Genomic DNA, 23,030 nt, shown 5'->3' with positions numbered 1-23,030 from the left:
ACAGAACTCACACAAAGTGGTTTTTAATAGTAAGGATTAAACTAGAAACAAAACAACAACAAAAGAATGAACTATGAAAAATTCAAAAATTAAACAACACACTTCTAGGTAAAATATGGAACAAAGAAAAGTCAAGGGAAATTTTTAGATGTTTTGAATGTTTTTTTATATTTATTTATTTCCCCTTTTGTTGCCCTTAGTTGTTTTTTTATTGTTGTGGTGGTTATTATTGTTGGTATTTCTGTCGTCCTTGTTACATAGGACAGAGGAAATGGAGAGAGGAGGGGAAGACAGAGCAGGGGAGATAAAGATAGATACCAGCAGACCTGCTTCACCACCTGTGAAGGGACTCCCCTACAGGTGGGGAGCTGGGGACGTGAACCGGGATCCTTATGCCTGTTCTTGGCTTCGTGCGACATGCTCTTTGAATATTTTTTACAATGAAAATGCAACATATCAAAATGGGTGAGAGGCAGAAAAACTAGAGCATGTAGGGAAATTTATAGTAATAAATGCTTACTGACTACCACAAAGGAAGAAAGTCTGGGGGCAGAAGACAGTGCAGTCCTGAGCTTGGAAACATTAGGTACCAAGTTCAATTCTCAGGCATCCCATTTGCCAGAGTGATGCTCTGGTTCTCTCTCTCCCTATTTTGTGTTAATACATTTTTTAAAAAAGAAAGAAAGAAAGTGAGAGAGAGAAAAGGAAGAAAGAAAGAAACAAAGAAAGAAAGGAGAAAGGAAAAAAGAGAGAAGGGAAAGGAATGTCACGCCCATAAGCTAAACTTCTACCAAAAAATAAAAATAATAGAGAATGTAGAAAAAATTTGACCCAAGGCATGAACAGGTGGGGCATGCTAAATATCAGAGCAGAAAATGAAATAAAGAGCAAAAAAAATAAATAAATAACAGAAAAATAATAATCTTTTATTTGAAAAGATTAACAAAAATGATAAACTTCTGGTCATATTGACTAAACAAGAAGAGAAGACACAAAAATTATCAGTATGTGGAATGACAGAAGGACAAGATATTAAAAGGATACCAGTAGAATATTTCAAAGATGTTCATGCCTACAAATTCAAAAACCTAGACAAAATAGAGTAAAAGAAATCTTTGAGAGGCCAAGTGGTGGCACACCTGGTTGAGCACATATGTTACAATGTTTAAGGAGCAGGGTTCAAGCCCCTGGTCTCCACCTGCATGGGGAAAGCTTCACAAGTGATGCAGCAGTGCTGCAGGTATCTGCCATTCCCTCTCCCTCTCTATTTCCCCCTTCCTCTCAATTTCTGGCTGTCTCTATCTAATAAATAAATACAGAAATAAATAAATAAATAGTAAATGCTTTTTTAAAATAATCATTGACAGACCCAAATTACCAAAAATCACTTGAGAAGAAAAATAACCAAAACTGTACTATATCTACTAGAGAAAAATGTTTTGTTTTGTTTTGTTTTGTTTTGTTTGCCTCCAGGGTTATTACTGGGGCTCAGTACCTGCACCACTAATCCACTACTCCTGGAGGCTACTTTCCCCCCCTTTTGTTGCACTTATTGTTTTAGAAAATAAATTTCTAGTTAAATGCCCCACTCCACCCTGAAGGGAAGAAAGAAAGACAAACTCGGATCTAGATGGTTTCACTGCTGAAGTTTATCAAACTATTAAAAATTTCACATAATCTCTTCTAGAAACTAGGACAAAGGTGGGACAAAGTTACTTCCTAACGTTACAGGTTCAGCAATTATTCTATTCCAAAACTGAGCAAAAACATTTCAAGAAAAGAAAGCCAAAGACTAATTTCCCCCAAAAAGTTGGAAGCAAAAATTCTCAATAAATAGAATCAAACATTGTATGACAGGGTAACACATCACAATCAAATAAGATTCATATCAGGAATGCAAGACTGAATCACCATTTTATTAACCAATTTATTAACTACATTGGCAGTGGAAAGAAGGGCATAGAGAGGAAAGTTACAGGAGCTCTGCATTTGCTTGTGATTTTAGGCACAAAATAACAAATGCATGATCCACTCAGCTCCCAAAAGGAATGAAGCACTAGTGCCACAGTGTGGCTGCACCTGGGATATGTTACTCTGCATGAGAGAAGTTAAATGGAAAGAGCTGGGTATTTATTATATGTTCCCATCTATAAGAAAAGTCTAGAAAAGACAAATCCATAATGATGAAAGACCAGTGCTTAACCAAGGAGCAGAAATTCAAAGCAAATAGGCATAAGGGGTCTTTTTAAATGGTGTGGATGTCTGTCCTCATTATATATTAATTGTATACCTAAAGTAAGTATAAAGTACATTTCAGTGAGCTGTTTTAAAAAATTTTGCAAGTGGGCTGGGGTTGTTACTCAGTGGTAGAGTACATGTTTTGCATGATAAGGCCCTGTGCTCAATCTTATCCCCTCTTTTCCTCAAAAAAATGACAGGACAAAATGAAGCAAACTCAAAACAACAAAAGACATATTAAGCACATGTCTTAAAAAATTAGAGATAGCCATGGACACATCCTTGACAATGTCTCTTCTTGTTTACTGTTAGAAACTGTATGAAATTAGTGAGAAGAGAAGAGACTAATTACTTCTTTAACAAATGAGAACTTATGAAAGATGGTGTTAGGCTGTAGAGAGGGAAGAGGAGACAGGCTCTGGCCCATTGAGAGTGCCATCTTTGTAGGATTGACCTGACACCAAGCAGGTCACACCTAACACTATAGGTTATGGTGTTTGTTTTGTTTTGTTTTGTTGTTTGTTTGTTTTATTTGATATGACACAGAAAAATTGAGAAGGGAGACAGAAATAGAGAGGGAACAAGAGCAAGAAACAGCTGTAGAACTGCTTCACTGCTCATAAAGTTTTTCCCTTGCAGATGGGTACTGGAGGGCTTGAACCTGTGTCTTTATGCATGGTAATGTGTGTACTCAATTGGCCATGCCACCATCCAGTTCCCATTGCTTCAGGACAGGATGAGGGTTATAGGTAATATAAATAAATAAATAAATCTCCAGGCACAAAGGAAACTCAGGAACCATGTTAAACAGAGGAAACTATAACCATGTTTGCATTGGAAGAGCTCAATCCAATTGCTGTATAGAGAAGGGATGTAATCCCTGTGGGCCTGGGTAATGATTTAACCATCATGTAACTCACAAAAGGGCACCCCACTGGAGCTCCTGGACCAATGCTTTCCAAGTGAGTTTACATATAACAGTAACTCATAATCTACAGAATCTGGATATGACCCTACCAAAGCTTGGTGTGAGTTATCCACCACCTATGTATACACAGAGTCCATTTCTGAGCTGTTATCACATTGCAGAGATTGAGAAGGCCACCTTCCCCCATCCCCACAATAACCTCAAGCAAGCCCTTGCCCTTCTCTGACCATTTCCGTGAAGTGTTCCACCAAGAGTAGATGAAAGCAGTATTTCCTCTTCACCCTCCACACCAAAAGGAAGAAGCCACCCACCATCACTCCCATAAAAAAAACAACACAAAGATACTACACACACACAGACACACACACATACAGACACACACACACACACACACACACACACACGACACTGGGGGGAAAGCTGTGGCCTTCCTGGAAAGCTTCCTCCTTCTGCTAAACAGTCACTCCACAGAGGAGATCATGGCGGACAGAAAAATGGCAAAGACTCTTCAGCTCCAAGACATCTTTACCTGCAGCTTCTTAAGTAGCTTGAACACATCCTTGTGCACCTTTTTTATATTGATGGTGGCCAGCACTGCAGAGAGAGAGAAAGACTGTGTGAGGCTCTAGACTGGTGCCACAAGGAGAGAGCAGAGGCCCACACCTGGGCACAGATACAGGAGCTCCAAGCAGCAAGGTTAATGAGATGCTACCCATATACCTGTCTGCAAGGTATGAATAGGCATCATGCATAGCCTCACATCACTGGACATTTGAAAAGGACAGCAAAATGCAAGGAATACAGTTGAGATTAACTATATTTTGTACAGAGTAGTAAAATAAGCCAAGGTCTCACAACTTGATTAGATGTATGAATTGAAGACCAGTTTCCTAACCCCAAGTTCAACATACAGAATGTAAAGGGAAGAACTACCAAAGTGGAGGAGAGAGGAGAACACAGAAGTGGGTTCTAAGCTAAGGATGACCTGACAGGAAGTCCCCTTGGCTCATCTGGATGCTCAAACCTCAGTCTTCTCTGAATAGCTCTGCTACTTTTTCTGTGTACCCACTCTGGATGCCCACTGAGCCTCAAGCTGCAGCACCCCAGGACAAGGGTTTTGCCCAGGAGAGTCTCCTAATAAGCCACCCTCTTCTGCCTCTCCATTTGGTTATTGACCTGGAAATACTTCAATTGGTATAGCATCAGATTTGCATGTATGTGGTTTCTGGTTCAATTCCCAGCACCATATGTACCAGGGTGGTACTCTGGCTTTCTCTCTCTCTCTCTCTCTCTCTCTCTCTCTCATGAAAATCTCTCTCTAATAAACCTGTATATGTGATAAATCAAATAAATCCAAGCAGAGAAACAAACTTGGAGCTCAGAGGAATTAGAGGCAGAAGAGGGTGGCTTATTAGGAGACTCTCCTGGGCAAATAGTAAAAATATGCACCCTATATTGTTCTTCACCACCTGAACAGGATCATTCCACTACAGTCATCTGCCCTACTGGGTCTTCCAGTTGCTATTGTGATGTTGACCAGACTTCCCTGTACAGATGACCCCACCAATATGTCTTGGAGTCCCAGTTCCCCAGAGCCCCGTCCCAACAGGGAAAAAGAAAGACAGGCTGGGAGTATGGATTGAACTGCCAACGTCCATGTTCAGTGGGGAAGCAACTACAGAAGCTAGACCTTCCACCTTCTGCACCCCATAATGATCCTGGGTCCATGCTCCCAGAGGGATAAAGAATAGAAAAGCTATCAGGGGAGGGGATGGGATATGGAGTTCTGGTGAAGGGAATTGTGTGGAGTTGTACCCCTCTTATCCTATGGGTTTTGTCAGTGTCTCCTTTTTATAAATAAAAATTATTTAAGAAAGCAAAATGTGGACTGGGTGTGGTGTGTTGAACCAAAGAAAAGAATTCTGAGAAAGGAATGGAGAATGCATTGGGATCCTGGTGCATGATGGTAGGAAAGGACCTAAGTTGGGAGAGAGAAAGTTCTACTGACACCTATCACAGGAAGATGAGAAATTGTACCCATATGTCAACAACCATACTATTAACCACTAATAACCTCAATAAATAAAAGTATACCCTTAAAAAAAAACAAAAAAGAAAAAAATGGCCAAAGCCTCCACTCAAGAATACTTTGTTAAGCTAGATTGTGCATCAGATTTGAAGGAGTTTTCAGGCAAGGTACATCACTGCTAAACCAGGCCTATAAGAGATACTGCAGGGTCACAGATGAGATAACAACATAAAAGAGTTTCACCTGCAGAGGAAAAATTAAATCAGGAAAATAATCAAAGTCCAATGAAGACTTGGACAGCAGAGCTCAAGTTAACAAAGGGTTATTGGGGGGGTGCTTATAGGTGGGGATGTGATCAGTGGACTTTGGTGTAAGAATACAGGTGATTTGCTGGATTAATGCATTTTGGGGAAGTGAAAAAATGTACTTTTAAATTCCCTATAAGCTAGTAAACCAAGGCCATCATCTCAAAAATAAAAACTAGAGGGTCAGGTGATGGCACACCTGGTTGAGCGTACATGTTATAATGCGCAAGGACCCAGGTTCAAGTCCCCGGTCCCCACCTGAGGGGGAAAACTTCACAAGTGGTGAATTGTGCTGCAGGTATTTCTCTGTCTCTCTTACTCTCTATCCCCCTTCCCTCTTGATTTCTGGTTGTCTCTACCCAATAAATAAATAAATATAATAAAAATTTAAAAAAAAATAAAAACTATTAGAGAGTACAGTCCAGGTGGTTGGGATAATGGAAAAAGCATTGAACTCTCAAGCATGATGCCCCAAGCTTGATCCCTGGCAGCACATAAAACAGAGTGATGCTCTAGTTCTCTTTCCCTTCTCCTATCTCTCTCAATAATAAATAAATAAAATCTTTTTAAATTGACTATTAGGGAACAGGCAGTGGCACAATGATAGAGTTAACATGTTACAATGTGCAAAGACCCAGGTTCAAGCCCCCTGTCCACACCTACTGGGGGGGAAGCTTCACAAGTGGTGAAGCAGTGCTGTAAGTGTCTTTCTTTGTCTCCCTCTTCTCTCTCCCAAGTGTCTTTCTTTGTCTCCTTCTTCTCTCTCCCTCTTCTCTCTCCCTCTCCCTCTCCCTCTCCCTCTCCCTCTCCCTCTCCCTTCTCCTCTCTTGCCACCAGGGTTATTGCTGAACCTCAATGGCAGCACTATGAATCCACCCATGCCAGAAGATAGATTTTCCTTTTTTTTCTTTTCTATTTTTATTAGATAGGACAGAAAGAAATTGAGAGAAGACAGAGAGATAAGAGAGAGAAAAAAAGAGATAAGCACCTGCAGACCTATTTCACCACTCATGAAGTGGACACCCTGCAGGGTGGGGAGCTGGGGCTCACACCTGGGGTCCTTGAGCATGGTGTTATGTGTACTTAGCCAGGTACACCACCACCCAGCCCCAATTTCTCACTGTCTCTATGCAATTCCTCTCTGTTTCTACGCAATAAGTAAAGTACCTCCTTTGATGGAGCCTTTCAACAATTCTTTCTCATTGTCTGAGGTCAAGAGCATCTCCACAACCCCTCTCTTCTGTAGAGCCTGTTAAGGAAACAGGACAACATGAGCCCATGCCCCTCCTCCTACAAAGAGAAAGACATCAAGAAATAAGCACAACAAGACTCTGTAGTGCACCATATGAGCTAGAGAGAACTTTTTAATTCAGAATCTGACCACCTGGGAGTGTCAGGATGGCTGAGTGGTCTAAGGCACCAGACTCAAGCTCTGCTTCCAAGAATCTGACCACTTGCAACTCAGTAATATGGAGGGAGACACCTTCTTTGTCCTCATCTCTTTTTGTTGTTGTTGTTGTTTGTTTGTTTCTTTGGATTTTTGCCTCCAGGGTTATCACTGGGGCTCAGTGCTTGCACTATGAATTCACTGCTCCTGAAGGCCATCTTTCCTATTTTGTTTCCCTTGTTGTTTTGCTTGGTGTAGTTGTTATTATTGTCATAGCTATTGTTGATGGATAGGACAGAGAGAAATCAAGAGAGGAGGGAAAACAGAGAGTAGGAGAGAAAGATTGATACCTGCAGGCCTGCTTCACCACTTGTGAAGTGACCCCCTGAAGGTGGGGAGCAGGGGCTCGAACCGGGATCCTTGCGCTTTGCGCCATGTGTGTTTAACCTGCTATGCTACCACCCTGCTCCCTCCCCATCTCTTTTTATCTCTCTATCTCTCAAATAAAAATGGCCACCAGAAATGGTGAAGCTATGCATATACCCAACTCCAGTTATAACTCTGGTGGAGAAAATATATATGAATCTTAAAAAAAGAAAGTTACGCTAGCTGAAAATTCTTGGAAGATAACTGTCTCCTGACTTTGTTCTTGGGGCCTTCCTAAAGGTGTTTGGACAGAACTAAAGGGAACCCTGCATTCTACTTAGCAACATGGAGTGGAGAGCAACTTGTAACTTTCCTGAACATAGGATAGCAAGGGGTGGGAAGAGACTGACCAATCAGAAAGCCCTCCACTCTCAGCCCTAGATGGAGGAACAAACTTAACAGGAGGAAGTATTTTAAGGCTGAAACCCCAACCTGCAAGAGAGTGGTATCATCATAAGTCCATGAAGCATTACTTATTTACTGTGCATGAGGATCTGAGCTTGAAGGATGAGGCTAAGATGAAGTTTCTCATGAATAGATATGGGCCCAAGGTCAGATCAATGGAGTTTACAGTTAATTGTATTTACATACTTTACTCATATTTAGGAGCTACTCTCTGCTCTAATCCATCTTTCTAGGCCTACTCTCTATTCTGACACCATCTTCCCAGACAATGTTTTTAGTCCACCTGCATGTTAGCTATCAGGCTCAGGAAAAAATTACTAAAAGTCATGGGCCCCTTGGAATATATCTAAAAGCCAGACTTCCTAGCTTCTTCCCACCCAAAGACCCCTAGTTTCATCTGCTTTATTCTTACCTTTAAGTTCCTGATTACTTTTTATTAGAGGTATAATAATAATCAATAATATTGTGTGATAAGAAGGATACAATTCCATAAAATTCTCATCACCAGAATTCCATATCCCATCCCCTCCATTGGAAGCTTCGCTATTCTTTATCCTTTTGGGAGTATGGACAAAAGATCTTTATGAGGTACAGAAGGTGGGAGGTCTGGCTTCCATAATTGCTTCCTGCTGGACATGGAAATTGGCAGGTCAATGGGTTCCAGGACACACTGATGAGGTCATCTGCCCAGGAAAGTCAGGTTGGCATCATGGTAGCAGTTCCTGATTATTAAACAATTTATCCTGCTTTATATCTTACAGCTTTTCAGCTATCAACTTGAAGATGCTACCATGACATCATCCTAAATTCCCTGCACAGAAAACCTCTCCAGTGTGTCCTGGAACCTCACTTCTCCAGAGCCCTACCACACTAGGGAAAGATATGAATCAACCTTCCAACATCCATATTCAGTGGAGAAGCAATTAAAGAAACCAGACCTTCTACCTTCTGAACCCAGTAAAGAATTTTGGTCCATACTCCCAGAAGAATAAAGAATATGGAAGCTTCCAATGGAGGAGATGGGATGTGGAACTCTAGTGGTGGGAATTGTATTGAAGTTTACCCATGCTATTTCACAATCTTGTTAATCATTATTAAATCACTAATAAAAAAGATAAAATTTCTAAATTTTCAGGTCTTCTACCCCCAGCTTGAAGGAAAATTATGGGGCTTAGAGAAAGCAACAAAAGGAAGAGTCAATTAATGCCATGCTCCATCTCCTAATAAAATCATTGTCAGTACTTCCTGATGGTCTTCGCCCCATTATATATTCACAGATAATTTGAACCTGAACTTATATTTTCATAACCCACAGTGCCAAATGTGAATTGGCAGCTGGTAGGGCTTCAGAAATGTTGTCCAAGAAAGAGGTGGGGGAAGGGAATGTGGAAGTGTGGGGACAAATCCAGTGGTCCTTACCTCTTGAAGGTGAGGCATGTATGTTATATCCCTTCCAAAGAAGCCATATTCATTCTCCACCTGCAGAGCAATGACAGGGCCACCTCTCTGGTACTGAGAAAAGCAGACAAGATATAATGAGGCTACCCAGTGGGAAAGACCTTTGGACAATGCTTAAGATCTCCAGGTTTGCTGCTAAAGATCACACACCAAGTGTGGGGTATTTTGGTCCAGGTTCTCTTCCTCTTCCTGGGGCCTATGGTCTGCCCCCTCTAGGCACTGCCATTGCTCCCTGTCTTTGAAGGTCTCTGACCTGCAAGCTCACTCTACCACCTTTCACCTACCCAGGAATGGGGCTCTCTGCTCCCTTCTAATTGGCAACTTCTTTAGCCACACTCACTATCATACTCATGAGGACTTACTCAGAGTCCTCATCAGCAAGAAAGAGAGTGAAGAAGAGAAAAATCAGATGAAGGAAGGGAAGGGAAGAGAAAGAGAAAAAGGAGGAGGAGGGGGAGGAGAAAATTGAGAAGAAGATGGAGAAAGGGAAGAAGAGTAGAAAGAAAATTGGGAGAGGGAAATTAAAAAGGATAGAAAGGGAGAGGTAAAAGGAAGGATGAGAGATGAAAAGTAAGACAAATGAGAGAAGGAAAGTGAAGAAAGGAGGAGAGAAAAGGGAGATAGGGAAAGAAAAGAGGACTAGGAGATAGAAACAGAAGAAGAAGAGAGAGAGGAATATAAACAAAGGTAGTGTGGAATATAAGCAAAGGTAGCTAATATATTCTGAGAAGGAAGATTTTAATGTCACCATAAATTCTTTGTCACTCTTTTGAAAATTTTTCACCAAGTGCATGTATTAATTGCTTAAAATCACAAATACAAATTATGAGTAGAAATAAGCATGATAAAGATCAGTGAGTTTAGTGACTATCACCCAGAAACCCACACTTCCTGTCAACACCTGTCTTAGGTAATGTCTGTCTTTTTTTTAAGCCCTGGAATGGAGTCTATACTGATGAGGTTTCAGAATTCAAAAATTCAAAGAAGGTCTGCTCCTGTTCTCATAGACACTGAGTGTGGCCTGTTCCATGGACTTTTCTAAGCAGAGCACTGCCCTGAAGCAGATACAAGGAAGAAGGGATGGTGGTCAGGCTTACCTGGAGAGGAACCAGTCTGGGAACCAAGTGATCAAAATATTCATCAACAGCGCTTACAAAGTTCTTTTCAGTTGTTCTCAGTCTCATATCGGGGTTTTGCAGTAACCAGCTGGGGGCAAAATGGTGGTGAAGAAGGCAAACCCATCATTCTTAATAGCTCAGTAGTATTCCTGTGTGTGTGCATGTGCATGTGCGTGTGCGTGTGCATGTGTGTCACAACTTTCTCGGCCATCTGTTGTAGGACACTTAGGTTGCTTCCAGATTTTGGCTATTATAAATTGTGATATTTTGAACATAGATATACACAGATCTTTTAAGATAGGTGTCTTTGGTTCCTTAGGACACATCCCTAGGAGAAGAACTGCTGGCACATGTGGTAGGTCCATATTTCACTTCATTCTTAACCAAAGCACCATTCAGCTTTGCTTACAGCGGTGCTGGGGATTGAGCTGGAAACAACAGTGCCTCAAGCATGAACGTCATTTGTATAATCACTATGCTATTTTTCCTGGTCCCCTTCTACTATTGAAGTTTCCCTTCCTGATTTTTTTTTTGAGGGGGAGAGAGTAGAAACAAAGAGAAATCAAGAAGAAGGGGATATAAAGAGGGAAAAGAGAGATATCTGAAACACTGCTTCAGCTCTTAAGACTGCCCCCTAGAGATGGGGACCAGGGACTTAAACCTGGGTCCCCCTGCATATTGTAACATGCATGCTCTACCAAGTGCACCACTGCCTGCTCCTGCTCTTCCCCTATGGGAAATCAGAGTAAGGCAGAGCTCCCACCTCTGTAATGAAGTCTTTTGCCCACCACCACTCCACACCCCACCCTGCAATGCACAAACATTCTTGGGTACCTGCCATAAGCATCAAAATCAGTATATCAAGTTGTGAAATGGTGGAGGGAGTCCCCAAAGCACCCACATCTTCTGCAGAACTACCACATAAGCAAAGATAGTAAGTGAGCCTCACTTGATCAGGTGAAGAACTCCTCTCAAGCATCATGTTGACCTCTGTCTTTAGTCCAAATGCAGCTAAAGGCTCTGCTACTACTGCAAGCTGGACTCAGCCGTACTCACCTGGGCAGGCCCCCAAGATCTATCTCCCCGCAGATGTAGGGGCCTGGTCGCAGAATCACCCACAACCCCACCTCCTCAGCCATCAGGACAAAGGTCCTAGAGAGGGAGGGAGGGAGCTGTCAGCAGTTTTCAGGACACCAGAGTAGGGAGTGGGGACCAGCCAAGCATTCAACAGAGTAGTCAGCTGCCTCCTCTTCTCCTTTGTGCTCAGTCAGGAAATTGAGGTGAGTAAGGGGAAGGTCACCCCCACCACCTGAGCAGGAACTTGTATACCAGGTCACAGACCAGTAGACCCTAGAGTTGGTTTCTCATGGCTCTAGACCAGGACCATCTCTGCAGCCCCACTGGTGACACAAGGAGAAAGGGCATCAGACAAGACACAGGGGTCCTAAGAGTGAGTTAGACCCTAAAGACCCAGCACCCTAGAGGGGCACCCCATACCAGAAGACTGCACCCCACTATACAGAAGGGCCCACAATGGGGACACAGTGGAGATGAGGCACTTCCAGCTGCAGTGAGAGGGCTGAACACAGAGGCAGCAGCCCACAGCCCTGAGATCCACAGGCATCTGGGCCTGAGCCTTTCATGGTCTCCTGAGAACAGGGCTTCAGATCCCAGCCCCTAGCTAGATCACAGACCCAGGACACCCTCTGATTCCTAACACTCCTTAGCCCCCACCACAGTCTGCCTCTGGTTTCTCCTGTCCAGATCAGGGCACAGCACCAGCACGTACTCCAGGTCCAGGTTCCCAGAGAAGTCAAATTTGCCTCTTTCCGGCTCGTGTAGGTTCCATGGAATGTAGCTGTGAGAGGGAGCACAGAAATGCAATGAGCATCTGTTTGTTTCTTTCCTCTAAATTCTCAGGTCAGCCCCAAACCCAGACCAAGACTTAGGGTACCTCTGTTTTGGAGTAGAGTTAAAGGTCCCAAGGACAATTAAACCTGCATTATAGTAGCAATGACTATTTTCAGTAATCCTCTACTAGTCTCTGTCAACCAATAGCTTCTCTATTACTCAATTGTGATACAAGGTGCCAATAATCCAGTAACTCTAGATTTCTTAGATTTATGTATTAATGATCCCATTCATCATCCCTTTCTTTGTATAGTTTATCAAAAAGAAAAGGAAATGAAATACATATGGAAATATTGGCATATATCCAACAAACTATTGCAAAGGCTTAATAAAATAAAAATAAATGAGGGTCAGTCAGTAGTACAGTGGGTTAAGTGCACATGGTGCAAAGCACAAGGACCAGCGTAAGGATCCCGGTTCAAGCCCCTGGCTCCCCACTTGCAGGGAAGTTGCTTCACAGGCAGTGAAGCAAGTCTACAGGTGTCTGTCTTTCTCTCCTTCTCTCTGTCTTCCCCTCCGCTGTCCATTTCTCTCTGTCCTACCCAACAATGACGATATCAATAACAACACCAATAATAACTACAACAATAAAACAACAAGGGCAACAAAAGAGAAAATAAATAAAATAAATATTAAAAAAATTTAAAAAGAATAAAGGAAAACTTTCTCTGAGGATGATGGAAGTGAAATAAACAATGAAACATTCATTTCTAGGAATAAATATAAATTAACCAAAAAGCATGTGCACAATTTTTATATAAATTAGCAGGTGCTATTTTGGTTAGTTTATTTATTATTTTCAATAATTTGTTCCTGTGTTTCCCCAAGAAAGTTTCTCAGTGTTGCGTCCCCAACCTCATGTTTCTCATAAGCCCTATTGTTCTTTTTACACACTTCGGTACAGTGAAAAGGCTTAAGAATTCCAGTGTTGGAGCTGAGAAATAAGAGCAGAAAGGGGAAACACAAAGCAGAGCTTGGAGCAGGTTTGGCATATGGCACCAAAGTAAAGGTCTCCAGAGAGTCAGAAGGCTTTCAGTTCCTGGTGCATGATGGTGGAGGAGAACCTAGACTTGGTGTAAGAGTTTTACATAAAACTAAGAAATTTTATATATGTACCAACAACTATATTTACTGTAAACCATTAGTACCCCAATAAAAATATTTTTTAAAAATTAAAAAACAAAACCCTGTGTTGGCATCTGGGGAGTTTGCAGAAAAAATATAGAATTTTCTGGGGATGGGCAGTAGTGCAGTGGGTTAAGCACACATGGCATTAAGTGCAAGGGCTCTCGAAAGGATCCCATTTTGAGCCCGGGGCTCCCCACCTCCAGGGGTGTCACTTCACAAATGGTGAAGCAGGTCTGCAAGTGTCTATCTTCCTCTCCTCCCTCTGTCTTCCCCTCCTCTCTTGATTTCTCTTGTCCCATCCAACAACAATAACAATAAGGGCAACAAAATGTGGGGGAGGGGAAATGGGAGGAGCAGTGGATTAGTAGTGTAGGTACCAAGCCCCAGCCATATAGAATTTGCCCATGTGATGCCCTAGACTGGATCCTCAGCTCTGTATATGACAAAGTGGTGCTCTGTCATCTCTTTCTCTCAATTTTAATTGTAAGATAAATCTTTTTTGTTAATAATCCACATGTTGCATTATGATAAAACTCAATGCATTTTAAGTTGTTTTTTTTTTTTTTCCTGTGAAGGAGGATAAAAATTTGGTTTGCTAAACTGTCTCTAAGATTGTGAGAACAATGGTGGTTTTCATTGAGAAGGTAGAGGTAGAGAACTTTGGTGGTGGGTGCAGTATAGAACTATATTCTGTAATCTTACAGTATTGTAAACCACTACTAATCACAAATAAATATGGCTCTAAAAATCAAATTTGGTTTGCTGAAGTTTTTAATAGGCAGCTTATGGTTGTACAACGAAAAGCAAAAATAAATATGTTGGCTAAGTAATGCTTGGAAGTGAATTACAGATGTTGAGGCATCAACAAAATAACAAAAGGAGTGATCCATTAAGAAAATATAATATAATTGTGACTCTCTCATTCTTGATAATATAATTTCAATTAGAGAAGCCCACTGAATCAAAGAGGAAGTAGATAAACTCAGTAATAATGGGAAGTTTTCAAATGCTCCCTTATTCCTAAGCAAGGATAATAATAGCAAAAAAATAAATAAATAACTATAGGGATATAAATTTGAACAAGATTATTAAAAGTCTAGAGACTTATATAGAAAGAATATATAGAAATATATAGAAAGAATTCACTATGAGAAATATATAGAAATAATTCACTATCCAACATACAGAGCATATACAGTCTCTTAAAATTCATGAACCTGGGAGCCGCCATTCCCTGCCTGTAGGTGGGACGCTTCACAAGAGGTGAAGCAGGTTTGCAGGTGTTTCTCTTTTTCTTTCCCTACCTTCCCCACCCCTCTAAAACTATATCTGTCCTATCTAATAAAAAGGGGGAGAATGGAGAAAGGAAATATGGCTTCCAGGAGCAATGAATTTGTAGTTCAGGCACCAAACCCCATCAGTAGCCCTGGTGGGGGGCAGGGGGAATTCATGAACCTGAGACCAGGGAGATTATTCAGTGGCTGAGCAAAGGACTTGCATGCTTGGAGTCCCAGGACTGATTTCTAGGACTACATAGGCTAGAGATATTAATCCAGTAGCTCCAGTCTCATATAAATAAATAAGTAAATAAACAACCCCTTTTTAATTGCAAAATAAAAACAAAAGATATAGAGATCATTAATAATGCTTTAAGTCAGATCTTCAAAAAGATTAGACACTAAGACAAGGTAGAGTAAGAAAAAAGGAAAAGGCACAATGTGATATATAACTTCCAAGAAAGAAAAATTTTCTAAGTCCTAGTCAATCCAAAACAAAGAAGGAAAAAGAAGAAATCTACAGAATAAAAACTGGATGTACTTTAAAAGACATAAGAGATATTAATTGGGCAAAAACCAAAATTACTTTTTTCTCAACCATAAAAGATAGTTACAGAATTTTACATCTGAGTGTCAAGAAATATTCAAAGCTAAAATAATCCTGTACAGTGTTCTCTGTAACTAGAAAAAGAAGATAGTCACTTTATGAGTGTGTTGTAAGATTGATGTCAAAACTGGACAAGAAACTAACAAAACTTTAAATCACGCCATTTATAATTATAAATACACATATCTGAAATAAAAACTAGCAGATCAAGTCCAGCAGTTTCTGTGTATTTGTGTGCACATCCAAATATGTAAAAACACAGCAATTATTTCTGCATGATTTGTTTTTAAAGACATGAACCAATTATCAATTTACTGCCTCTTAGTATCAGCTCTGCAATAACCAATGAGGCCCTTTAAGCATTTCCTTTACGAGCTGATGCTTAGCTTTGCCACCAGAGGGCAGTGGAGGGAAATTCAAGAAGAAAGAAGCAAGTTTTGCGCCTTTCTGTTATCTTGTGTTTATCTGGCTGCTGTGATGTTATCTGTTACCTGGGCCAGTCAGTGGCACATCTGGTAGAGTGTACACATCACCATGCACAGGAGCCCGGATTCAAGCCCCTGGTCTCCACCTACAGATAGGAAGCTTCATGGGGAGTGAAACAGTACTGGAGGTCTATCTATCTATCTATCGATTTCTCTTCCTTCCACAGGAAAAAAGAAATCACTCTATCTATTTATCTATCTGTCTGTCTATCTATTTCTCTTCCTTCCACAGAAAAAAATAAATCACTCCATGTCCTTATTTTTTAATAACTTTGAGTACATATCATCAAACTGAGTGCACCTTAGAGATCCAACAACCTCCACTTAAGATCATCCTAAGGAAATTATTTTTTACTGTACATTTTTCCCATAATCCTTATCCAAGAGTTGGACCACAGTAAACTAGGTAAGAGACATATGTGAGTCCAAGGAACTCAAACCCAAAAAACACATACTGAGAATAACTCTTCAGGAGAATAAAGCTCATATACAGCTCCCCAAAATGGAGCCTGTGATCCCAAATACAAGATTACAGGAAACTAAGCTGGGGACAGCACTCACGTGGTGACTGTGTTGAAGCCACAGGCCTTCAGCTTCAGCAAGCGGTCCCTCCAGTATTCCCTGGGCACCCGGAAGTAGTGGATAGAACCCCCAAAGATGAGGAACTTTTGCCCCTCCAGTGTGAAGTGTGAATTATTCCCAATAGAACTCATAATCTGAAGTCCCATAGATCGGTCCTTTAATTCCAGAGGGGTCAGATTTGAAAAATTAAACCTGTGAAGAGAAAGACTGAATAAGACAGAAAGGAGAGACTGCAGAATCCCTCATAGAAAAAGAAGTCCTAGTTTGTAGGACATTCTCTGGTATTATTCTGACAACAAATAGTATTATTTCATACTATTATCCCTCTACCTATTCAATCTGTTTTTTAAGTTTATTTTATTCATTTATTTTATAGGACAGAAGAACTTGTAACAGGAATGGGGGAGAGGACCTGCAGCATGGCCATACCCCTCATGAAACTCCCCTCTGCAGGTGGGTACTGGAGACTTGGAACAGGTATGCCAATGCCTGCTTCCCTCAAAAACTGCTTTTAAAGCACATTCTAGCTCAGACTGCCAAGAACTCAGAGGTTACCCAGATTCCTGTGCTAAATATATATATGAGCCCTAGGTCAGATTGATGGGGTAAACAATGAATGGTATTTATATACTTTCCTCATTTTGGGGAGCTACTCTCTGCCCTAATCCAGCTTTCTGTCCCTACTCTAAACTCTGGCACTAATTCCCTAGACAATATTTTAGTCCATCTGCATGTTAGCCATCAGGCTCAGGAAAAAAAATTACTAAAATCATGGCCCCTTGGAACATATGTAAAATAGACTTTCTAGCTTCTTCCCACCCAAAGATCCCTAATTTCATCTGCTCTGTTCCCACCTTTGTGTTCCTGGTTATTAAACAATGTGTCCTACTTTATATCTTATTGCCTTTCAGCCACCAAATTGCAAATGCTACTATGATGCCATTCTGACTTCCTGGGTAGAGGACCTTAATGATGTATCCCAAAGTTTCACCTCTCCAGAGTCCTACCCCACTAGGGAAAGACAGAAACAGGCTAGGGGTGTGGATCGGCCTGCCAACATCCGTGCCTAGCTGAAAAGCAATTACAGAAGCCAGACCTTCCACCTTCTGCACCCCATGAAGAATTTTGGTCCATAGTCCCAGAGGGATAAAGAATAGGGAAGCTTCCAATGAGGAGGTTGGAACATGGATCTCTGGTGGTGGGAACCATGTGGAATTGTATCCCTATTATCTTACAATCTTGTTAATAATTATTAAATCACTAATTTTTTTTCCCAAAAGCACCTTCTAATATCATTTTCTTCACAAAAGGCGAGAGGGCCTCAAGAAAGCTCATGTGAGGGTTGTCTGCTTTACCATACACGGGTCCCAGGTTTGAATCCAGCCCTCTTCAGCATGGGGAAAAATTTCACTGCTGTGATCTTTTTCCTTTCCTCTGTCTCTCTGTATGAAAAAATATACCTGAGCCTCCATAATAACAAAACAAAAATCCAAGGAGGAGGAAGAAGGGAAGATGAGGGGAAGGAAAAAGAAGAAGAGGATACAGAAGTGAGGAGAAGGTAGAGGAGAAAGGAGGGAAGGAGGAAGGAAGGAAGGAAGGAAGGAAGGAAGGAAGGAAGGAAGGAAGGAAGGAAGAAAGGAAGGAAGAGAAGGAAGGACTCACCCCACTCTACCCCACAAACCTCTCCTCAGCTGACTTTGCTTTTCTAAACATGAATTCTTCTTTCTCTTTCCACCGAGGAGCAAAACCGGATGAGACGAATGTCAGAAAAAATAAGCACAGCATTCTTCTCCAGGAGAAACACCACCTAAAAGGAGAAAGAAATATCCATGACCAGGGGGCCCCACTGTGAGGGCAATGAGCACCAGGGTCATCCTTGGCTCCCAGCCTCCTGCGCTGCAGGGTCCAAGCTCCTGCCTGCATCAAGGCTATCCCATGTTCCACCAGGATCAAGTCGGGAAGCTGGGGACAAATTTAAGTGCTAGTGGACTTCACTCAGTCAGTGGCAAGCCAGAGGAAGGGACTCAGTGATGTGTGGCAGATGCTGAAAAGACCCAGTGCCCACAGCTGGATCATCATGTCTGCATCCATACCATAAATTTTCTTCCTTGTGGAATGTGTACAACCCGCAGCAGGGGAGATCAGGAGGGAGAAAGAGCTGCTTGGTGGGGCCTAGTGGGGGTGCACCTGGTTGAGTGCACACATAACCATGTGCAAGGACCTGAGTTCAAGCTCTCATCCACACCTGAAGGGAGAAATCTTCTTGGGTAAGGAAGGAAGGAAGGAAGGAAGGAAGGAAGGAAGGAAGGAAGGAAGGAAGGAAGGAAGGAAGGAAGGAAGGAAATATATATAAATATATGAGAAAAAGAGAGAGAGACTGGAAAGGAGAGCCAACAACGAGAATCCCTGTCAAATCTGTGGGTATCTGTCTAAAAAGGTCCTGATCTCTCCTCTTGTTCCCAGGACACCTGTGGGTGTCCTGCAGAAGGACAGAACATCAAGGAAGATCTGGGGGGCCCCAGGTGAGTGTCCTCTAGAGGGAGAGGCATTTGGGACCAGGGATGGGGACAGCTGCTGTGGTCACCTGTAGAGCCGTAGGGGGTCCATCATGGAGGCAGAGGCGCAGGTCCTGCACTATCTGATGTCTCCTCTGCAGTCTCTGAGACAGGGCTGGGATCTGGGTCCGTGTGGGGCTCCACAGCACAAGCAGAGCCAGGGCAACCCAAGAGCTACCACCACCACCACTGCACAGAGCCCTGCACCCCAGTCCTGGTCTCCCAGGTTTTTCAGGAGATACAAGCTAGGGAGGGTCCTGGGTTATCACCCTGACCTTGAGCTTCCTCAGCTGTGTGATCGCAGCCAACTGGGACTGGAAGGCGGAATGAGTGGGAGGAAAGAACAACAGTAGTCTGTGTTCTGTACCCAGAGCACTGGGAGTTGTGATTCCTCTGGTTTAGCAACTTTTAGTGATACCCATTTGGTTCCAGAGCGAAGCTTTCAGACTGATGGATGATGGAGTGCACAGTGCACTTTTCAAGGTGAAAGGCTGCACTAAGAAAGATGGACACACAAGGTAGGAACACAGGTTTGCTCCAAGGTGATTCTTGTTGGGGGTGTGGTGCCCTCAGCCCCCTTTCCTTCTCCATAATTTGCCCTGTACATCTCTTCCATCAGCTGGCTATTCCTGAGTTGTATCTTTACTAAATTCTATAAGGAGTTCTTGAAAACTATTGAACACAAGGAGAGGATCACAGAAAGCCCCACTCTATATTTAGACAGTCGGAAATATAGGTGACTGGTGTCACCTAAATATAGGTGTCTGAATTGACAGTGAGAGGAGACTGTGAGATTTATGCAGACTCCAGGAAGTTAGTGTCAGAAGTGAGTTTAATTGTATTCACCCAAAGTCCATAAATCTTTTTAGGAGATTTCTCCTGTTGTTATGGTAGTGGAATAGTAGAGGCAGTCTCAAGATGGAGGGGACCATGTGACATCAATAGGGGGATTACCCCAAGATGGAGGAAACTGTAGCAGCCTCATCAACTCCTTAGGGATTGGTCTGGATAGGATTTGATGGTGAGATGCTGATAAATGATGATGCTATCATGGGCCAGTGGGAAGAATTTACCCAGTGCAAAGAGTTATGTGGAGATAGATTTATTTAGGAATAGTCACAGGAAAGTGACAGGCAAATTGGGAAAGGAACAAATGCCCAAGTGTGTGTGTGGGGGGGGTGTGTATATGAAACTACACCCAACAAGATGAGAAGGTAGGGAGATAGCATTCAGGTAGTAGACTTCCAAGGAATAAATGTCAAACACTTCAAATTTAATATTTCCCAACTCAAACTAGGGAAGGTAGATATTGACACTTCTTTCTCCCATCCCTTCCCTGTCCCCTCAAGCACAAACACTTTAGCAAACTGAGCAAGGAAACAATAAAAAACATAGGGATGTATCCTAATGAAGCAGCTGGAATCAGAAAAGGGGGGTGAGGAAGATGGGAAGGGGGAGAAGGAGAGGTAAAGAATTGAGTATGAGCTGAGGTTAAAGCCTTTACTGCCCCCACACCCATTGCTATGATTGAAATAAATATTTGTGTGAACTTGTTCTACCCTTGTGATTCATTCAGGTGCATCACTGCATTGAATCACAGGTCACATTGTTCCTGGCACAGAGGTTCTTAGGAGATACAGTTTCTCTTCTTAAGGTGACTCAACCCAAACCTTGCTAACACTAAGCCTTACTAACAAAGGGCTGCCCAGTCATCCTAGCTTGCAGGTCATCATCAAGGCAAAAGCCATTCAATTGCTGATTTTATACCACAGCAGGAAACACTTACATCCTTCACTGCAGATGAAAACACGTTATGAGTTGTTGCTATGCTTCACATTGGTTTGGTCCCCCCCCACCTCTGGGAGGTGGTGGTTTAGCCCCTGCTAGTTTTGCAGCATGCCCCCTTCTCCCCGACCCTAAAACCCTAAGAATTTCGAAAGTCCTGGCCGCAGCTGGGGGAGGGGGAAGATGGAGAAGCACATGGTGTGGTGATTTGCCAGCTCATGAATAAAGATTAAACTGCGTTCTCTGCCCAGCCATGTGTCCCCAAGTCTCTGTCTACCACCGCGAAGCTAGCCCAGCCTGCTGGAGCCCCAAACTTTAACAACAAATGGCGCCTACATGGACCTGACCTGTGCATCCCCCCAGATAAGTGAAGACTTTGCCTACCTATCTACAATGGCCTTCTTTTCTGCTTGTGGAGAGATCTCCAAAAGCCTCTGCCCTTTCTTGATGAGACTATTTCGCTGTTTCTGGAACATGTATCTCCGGACCACTCTGTGGTTTCCACCCAACGCCAGCCCACAGGAGCCCAACGCCAGCCCACATGGCGCGGGGCATTGAGCATGGGCTCCTCCCACGCTGCTTGGCCTCTGAGAGCAGGGCAGCAGGCATGCTGGGCAAGGCTGTAGCCCATCATGGCTGCCACCCCAGGGCACCTCGGCCCACGCCTTCTGCATGGCTGGCCCGCCTGCCCTCCTGCTATGAAGTCAGTACAGATATAAATTCATGTTTAAAATGACATGTCTTCGTAACAAAGGTTTCTCTTCTTGTGTATTAAAGACCATGTTTACGTGTGTGTTTAAAGTTTGGTAAACATTAACTTTAAGGTTAAAAATATAACTTTAAGGCTATATTCTTACCAGACAGAGTTAAATAAAAAAGGTTTTCAATGTAATTCTCATAAAGATAAAATTAACTTACATTTAAAGTCTGAGGTAAAAATTAGTTAAAAATCAATATATTTTAACTAAGTTGGTCTAAAAAAAAAAAAAAACCTGTGCACACCTAGGGTGTGTCTCCATCTTGAATGGGTGTAACAAAAGGTTAAATAGACTTGTTGATATGTAAAACTCTCAATTACCTTCTCAATTAGAAATGGTATGTTGGTATGCATGAGACCCCTTCTGTTTCATTTGGTTTAAATCTCCCCTGCTTAACACTATTCTATTTACATAACCACTGCATTCTATTTACATAACCACTGTTAACAAGCACCACCCTCCCTCCAGGGCATTGGTGGTTCAGTGATAGGATTCTCGCCTGCTCCGCCCCCTCCTTGTCACACTCTGATTTTCACCAGTCACTTTTCTCTCCACCCTCTCTATGTCACATCCTGTTTCCACTCTTCTTGGCAAGTATATATAAAGACAGCATTGTGAGTTTTACAGTACCTTTAGTTTAGCTTAGCTTGGCTTAAATTGTGCTGCGTCCTGCATGAATAAAGCGATACTGCCTACAACTCAACCATGAGTCCCTGGTCGTCTGTTTCCCGTCAGTGAAGCTCAGCCCGACAATGGTAGATTACACAATGGTTATGCTAATGATTCTCATGCCTGAGGCTTTTTTTTCCCATGGTTCTCCGTTTACGTTTCCACATTCTATTTAAACTTTAAACAACCTTAAAATCATACTAAAAAAGACTTCCAATTGTAACAGAGTAATCAATTGTGATAAACTTCTAACCTGCTACAAGTTTTGTTTCATAGTAAGTAAATTGCAGCTATCAAGTTCTCTACAGAAAAGCTGAATTCCAGCAGCTGACCTTCCTCATACAACGTTCCACCCCCTGGCATTCTTCTGTGGACATCTGCTTTGGACTGGCATTTCTATTGGACTCACTGGTACACTTCTTGGACACTTTGCACAAAACTAGAAGCTTCCCTTTACGCTGCTGGCTTTCTCAAAGACTGACTGCAGCCAGGTGCCTTGAGACTCTAGGCCTTACTCTCCCCCCATGCTAGAAAATGCCCATAGAGGCAAGTAACGCCCCCCAGAGGCAAAAAAAAGGTCCCCCTCAGGCCTTCCCTTGGCAGCACACTGGTTCTTGGTGCTCGCTTACATGTTCCTCCATGTTTGTGCCAGTTTCTTTTTTGAAAATGCCTGTAAGATATAGGTTTCTGTTCACCCCACATTCCCGATACTATGGTCATTTAGTTAAAAAGAAAAGGGGGAATTGTTGCTATGCTTCACATTGGTTTGGTCTCCCCCCCCCCCCCGCCTCTGGGAGGTGGTGGTTTAGCCCCTGCTAGTTTCGCGGCATACCCCCTTCTCACCACCCCTAAAACCCTACAGATTTCGAGAGTCCTGGCTGCATCCGCCGGGGGGAGAAAGATGGAGAAGCACATGGTGTGGTGATTTGCCCGCTCATGAATAAAGATTAAACTGCATTCTCTGCCCAGCCATGTGTTC

At 42.4% G+C, this 23,030-nt stretch overlaps 1 protein-coding gene across 1 annotated transcript in view; it reads right to left on the bottom strand.

Moving 5' to 3' along the window:
* GLB1L3 (galactosidase beta 1 like 3) overlaps nt 1-19,015 on the bottom strand; it is a 39,838-nt gene extending 20,823 nt beyond the window's left edge. Inside the window, exons 1-9 of the mRNA XM_060179227.1 lie at nt 18,869-19,015; nt 17,966-18,091; nt 16,264-16,476; nt 12,084-12,152; nt 11,351-11,446; nt 10,274-10,382; nt 9,138-9,230; nt 6,668-6,749; nt 3,696-3,760 (exon numbers count right to left, since the gene is read on the bottom strand). Coding sequence (XP_060035210.1) covers nt 3,696-3,760; nt 6,668-6,749; nt 9,138-9,230; nt 10,274-10,382; nt 11,351-11,446; nt 12,084-12,152; nt 16,264-16,476; nt 17,966-18,091; nt 18,869-18,894 — 879 coding nt within the window. The 5' untranslated portion in view covers nt 18,895-19,015. The remainder of the gene's footprint in view (nt 1-3,695; nt 3,761-6,667; nt 6,750-9,137; nt 9,231-10,273; nt 10,383-11,350; nt 11,447-12,083; nt 12,153-16,263; nt 16,477-17,965; nt 18,092-18,868) is intronic.
* Between the last annotated feature and the right edge of the window lie 4,015 nt (nt 19,016-23,030).

Source organism: Erinaceus europaeus, chromosome 20 (genome assembly GCF_950295315.1).
Source record: "Erinaceus europaeus chromosome 20, mEriEur2.1, whole genome shotgun sequence".
Lineage (NCBI taxonomy): Eukaryota > Metazoa > Chordata > Mammalia > Eulipotyphla > Erinaceidae > Erinaceus > Erinaceus europaeus.
This window is presented reverse-complemented; position numbering and strand designations above follow the sequence as displayed.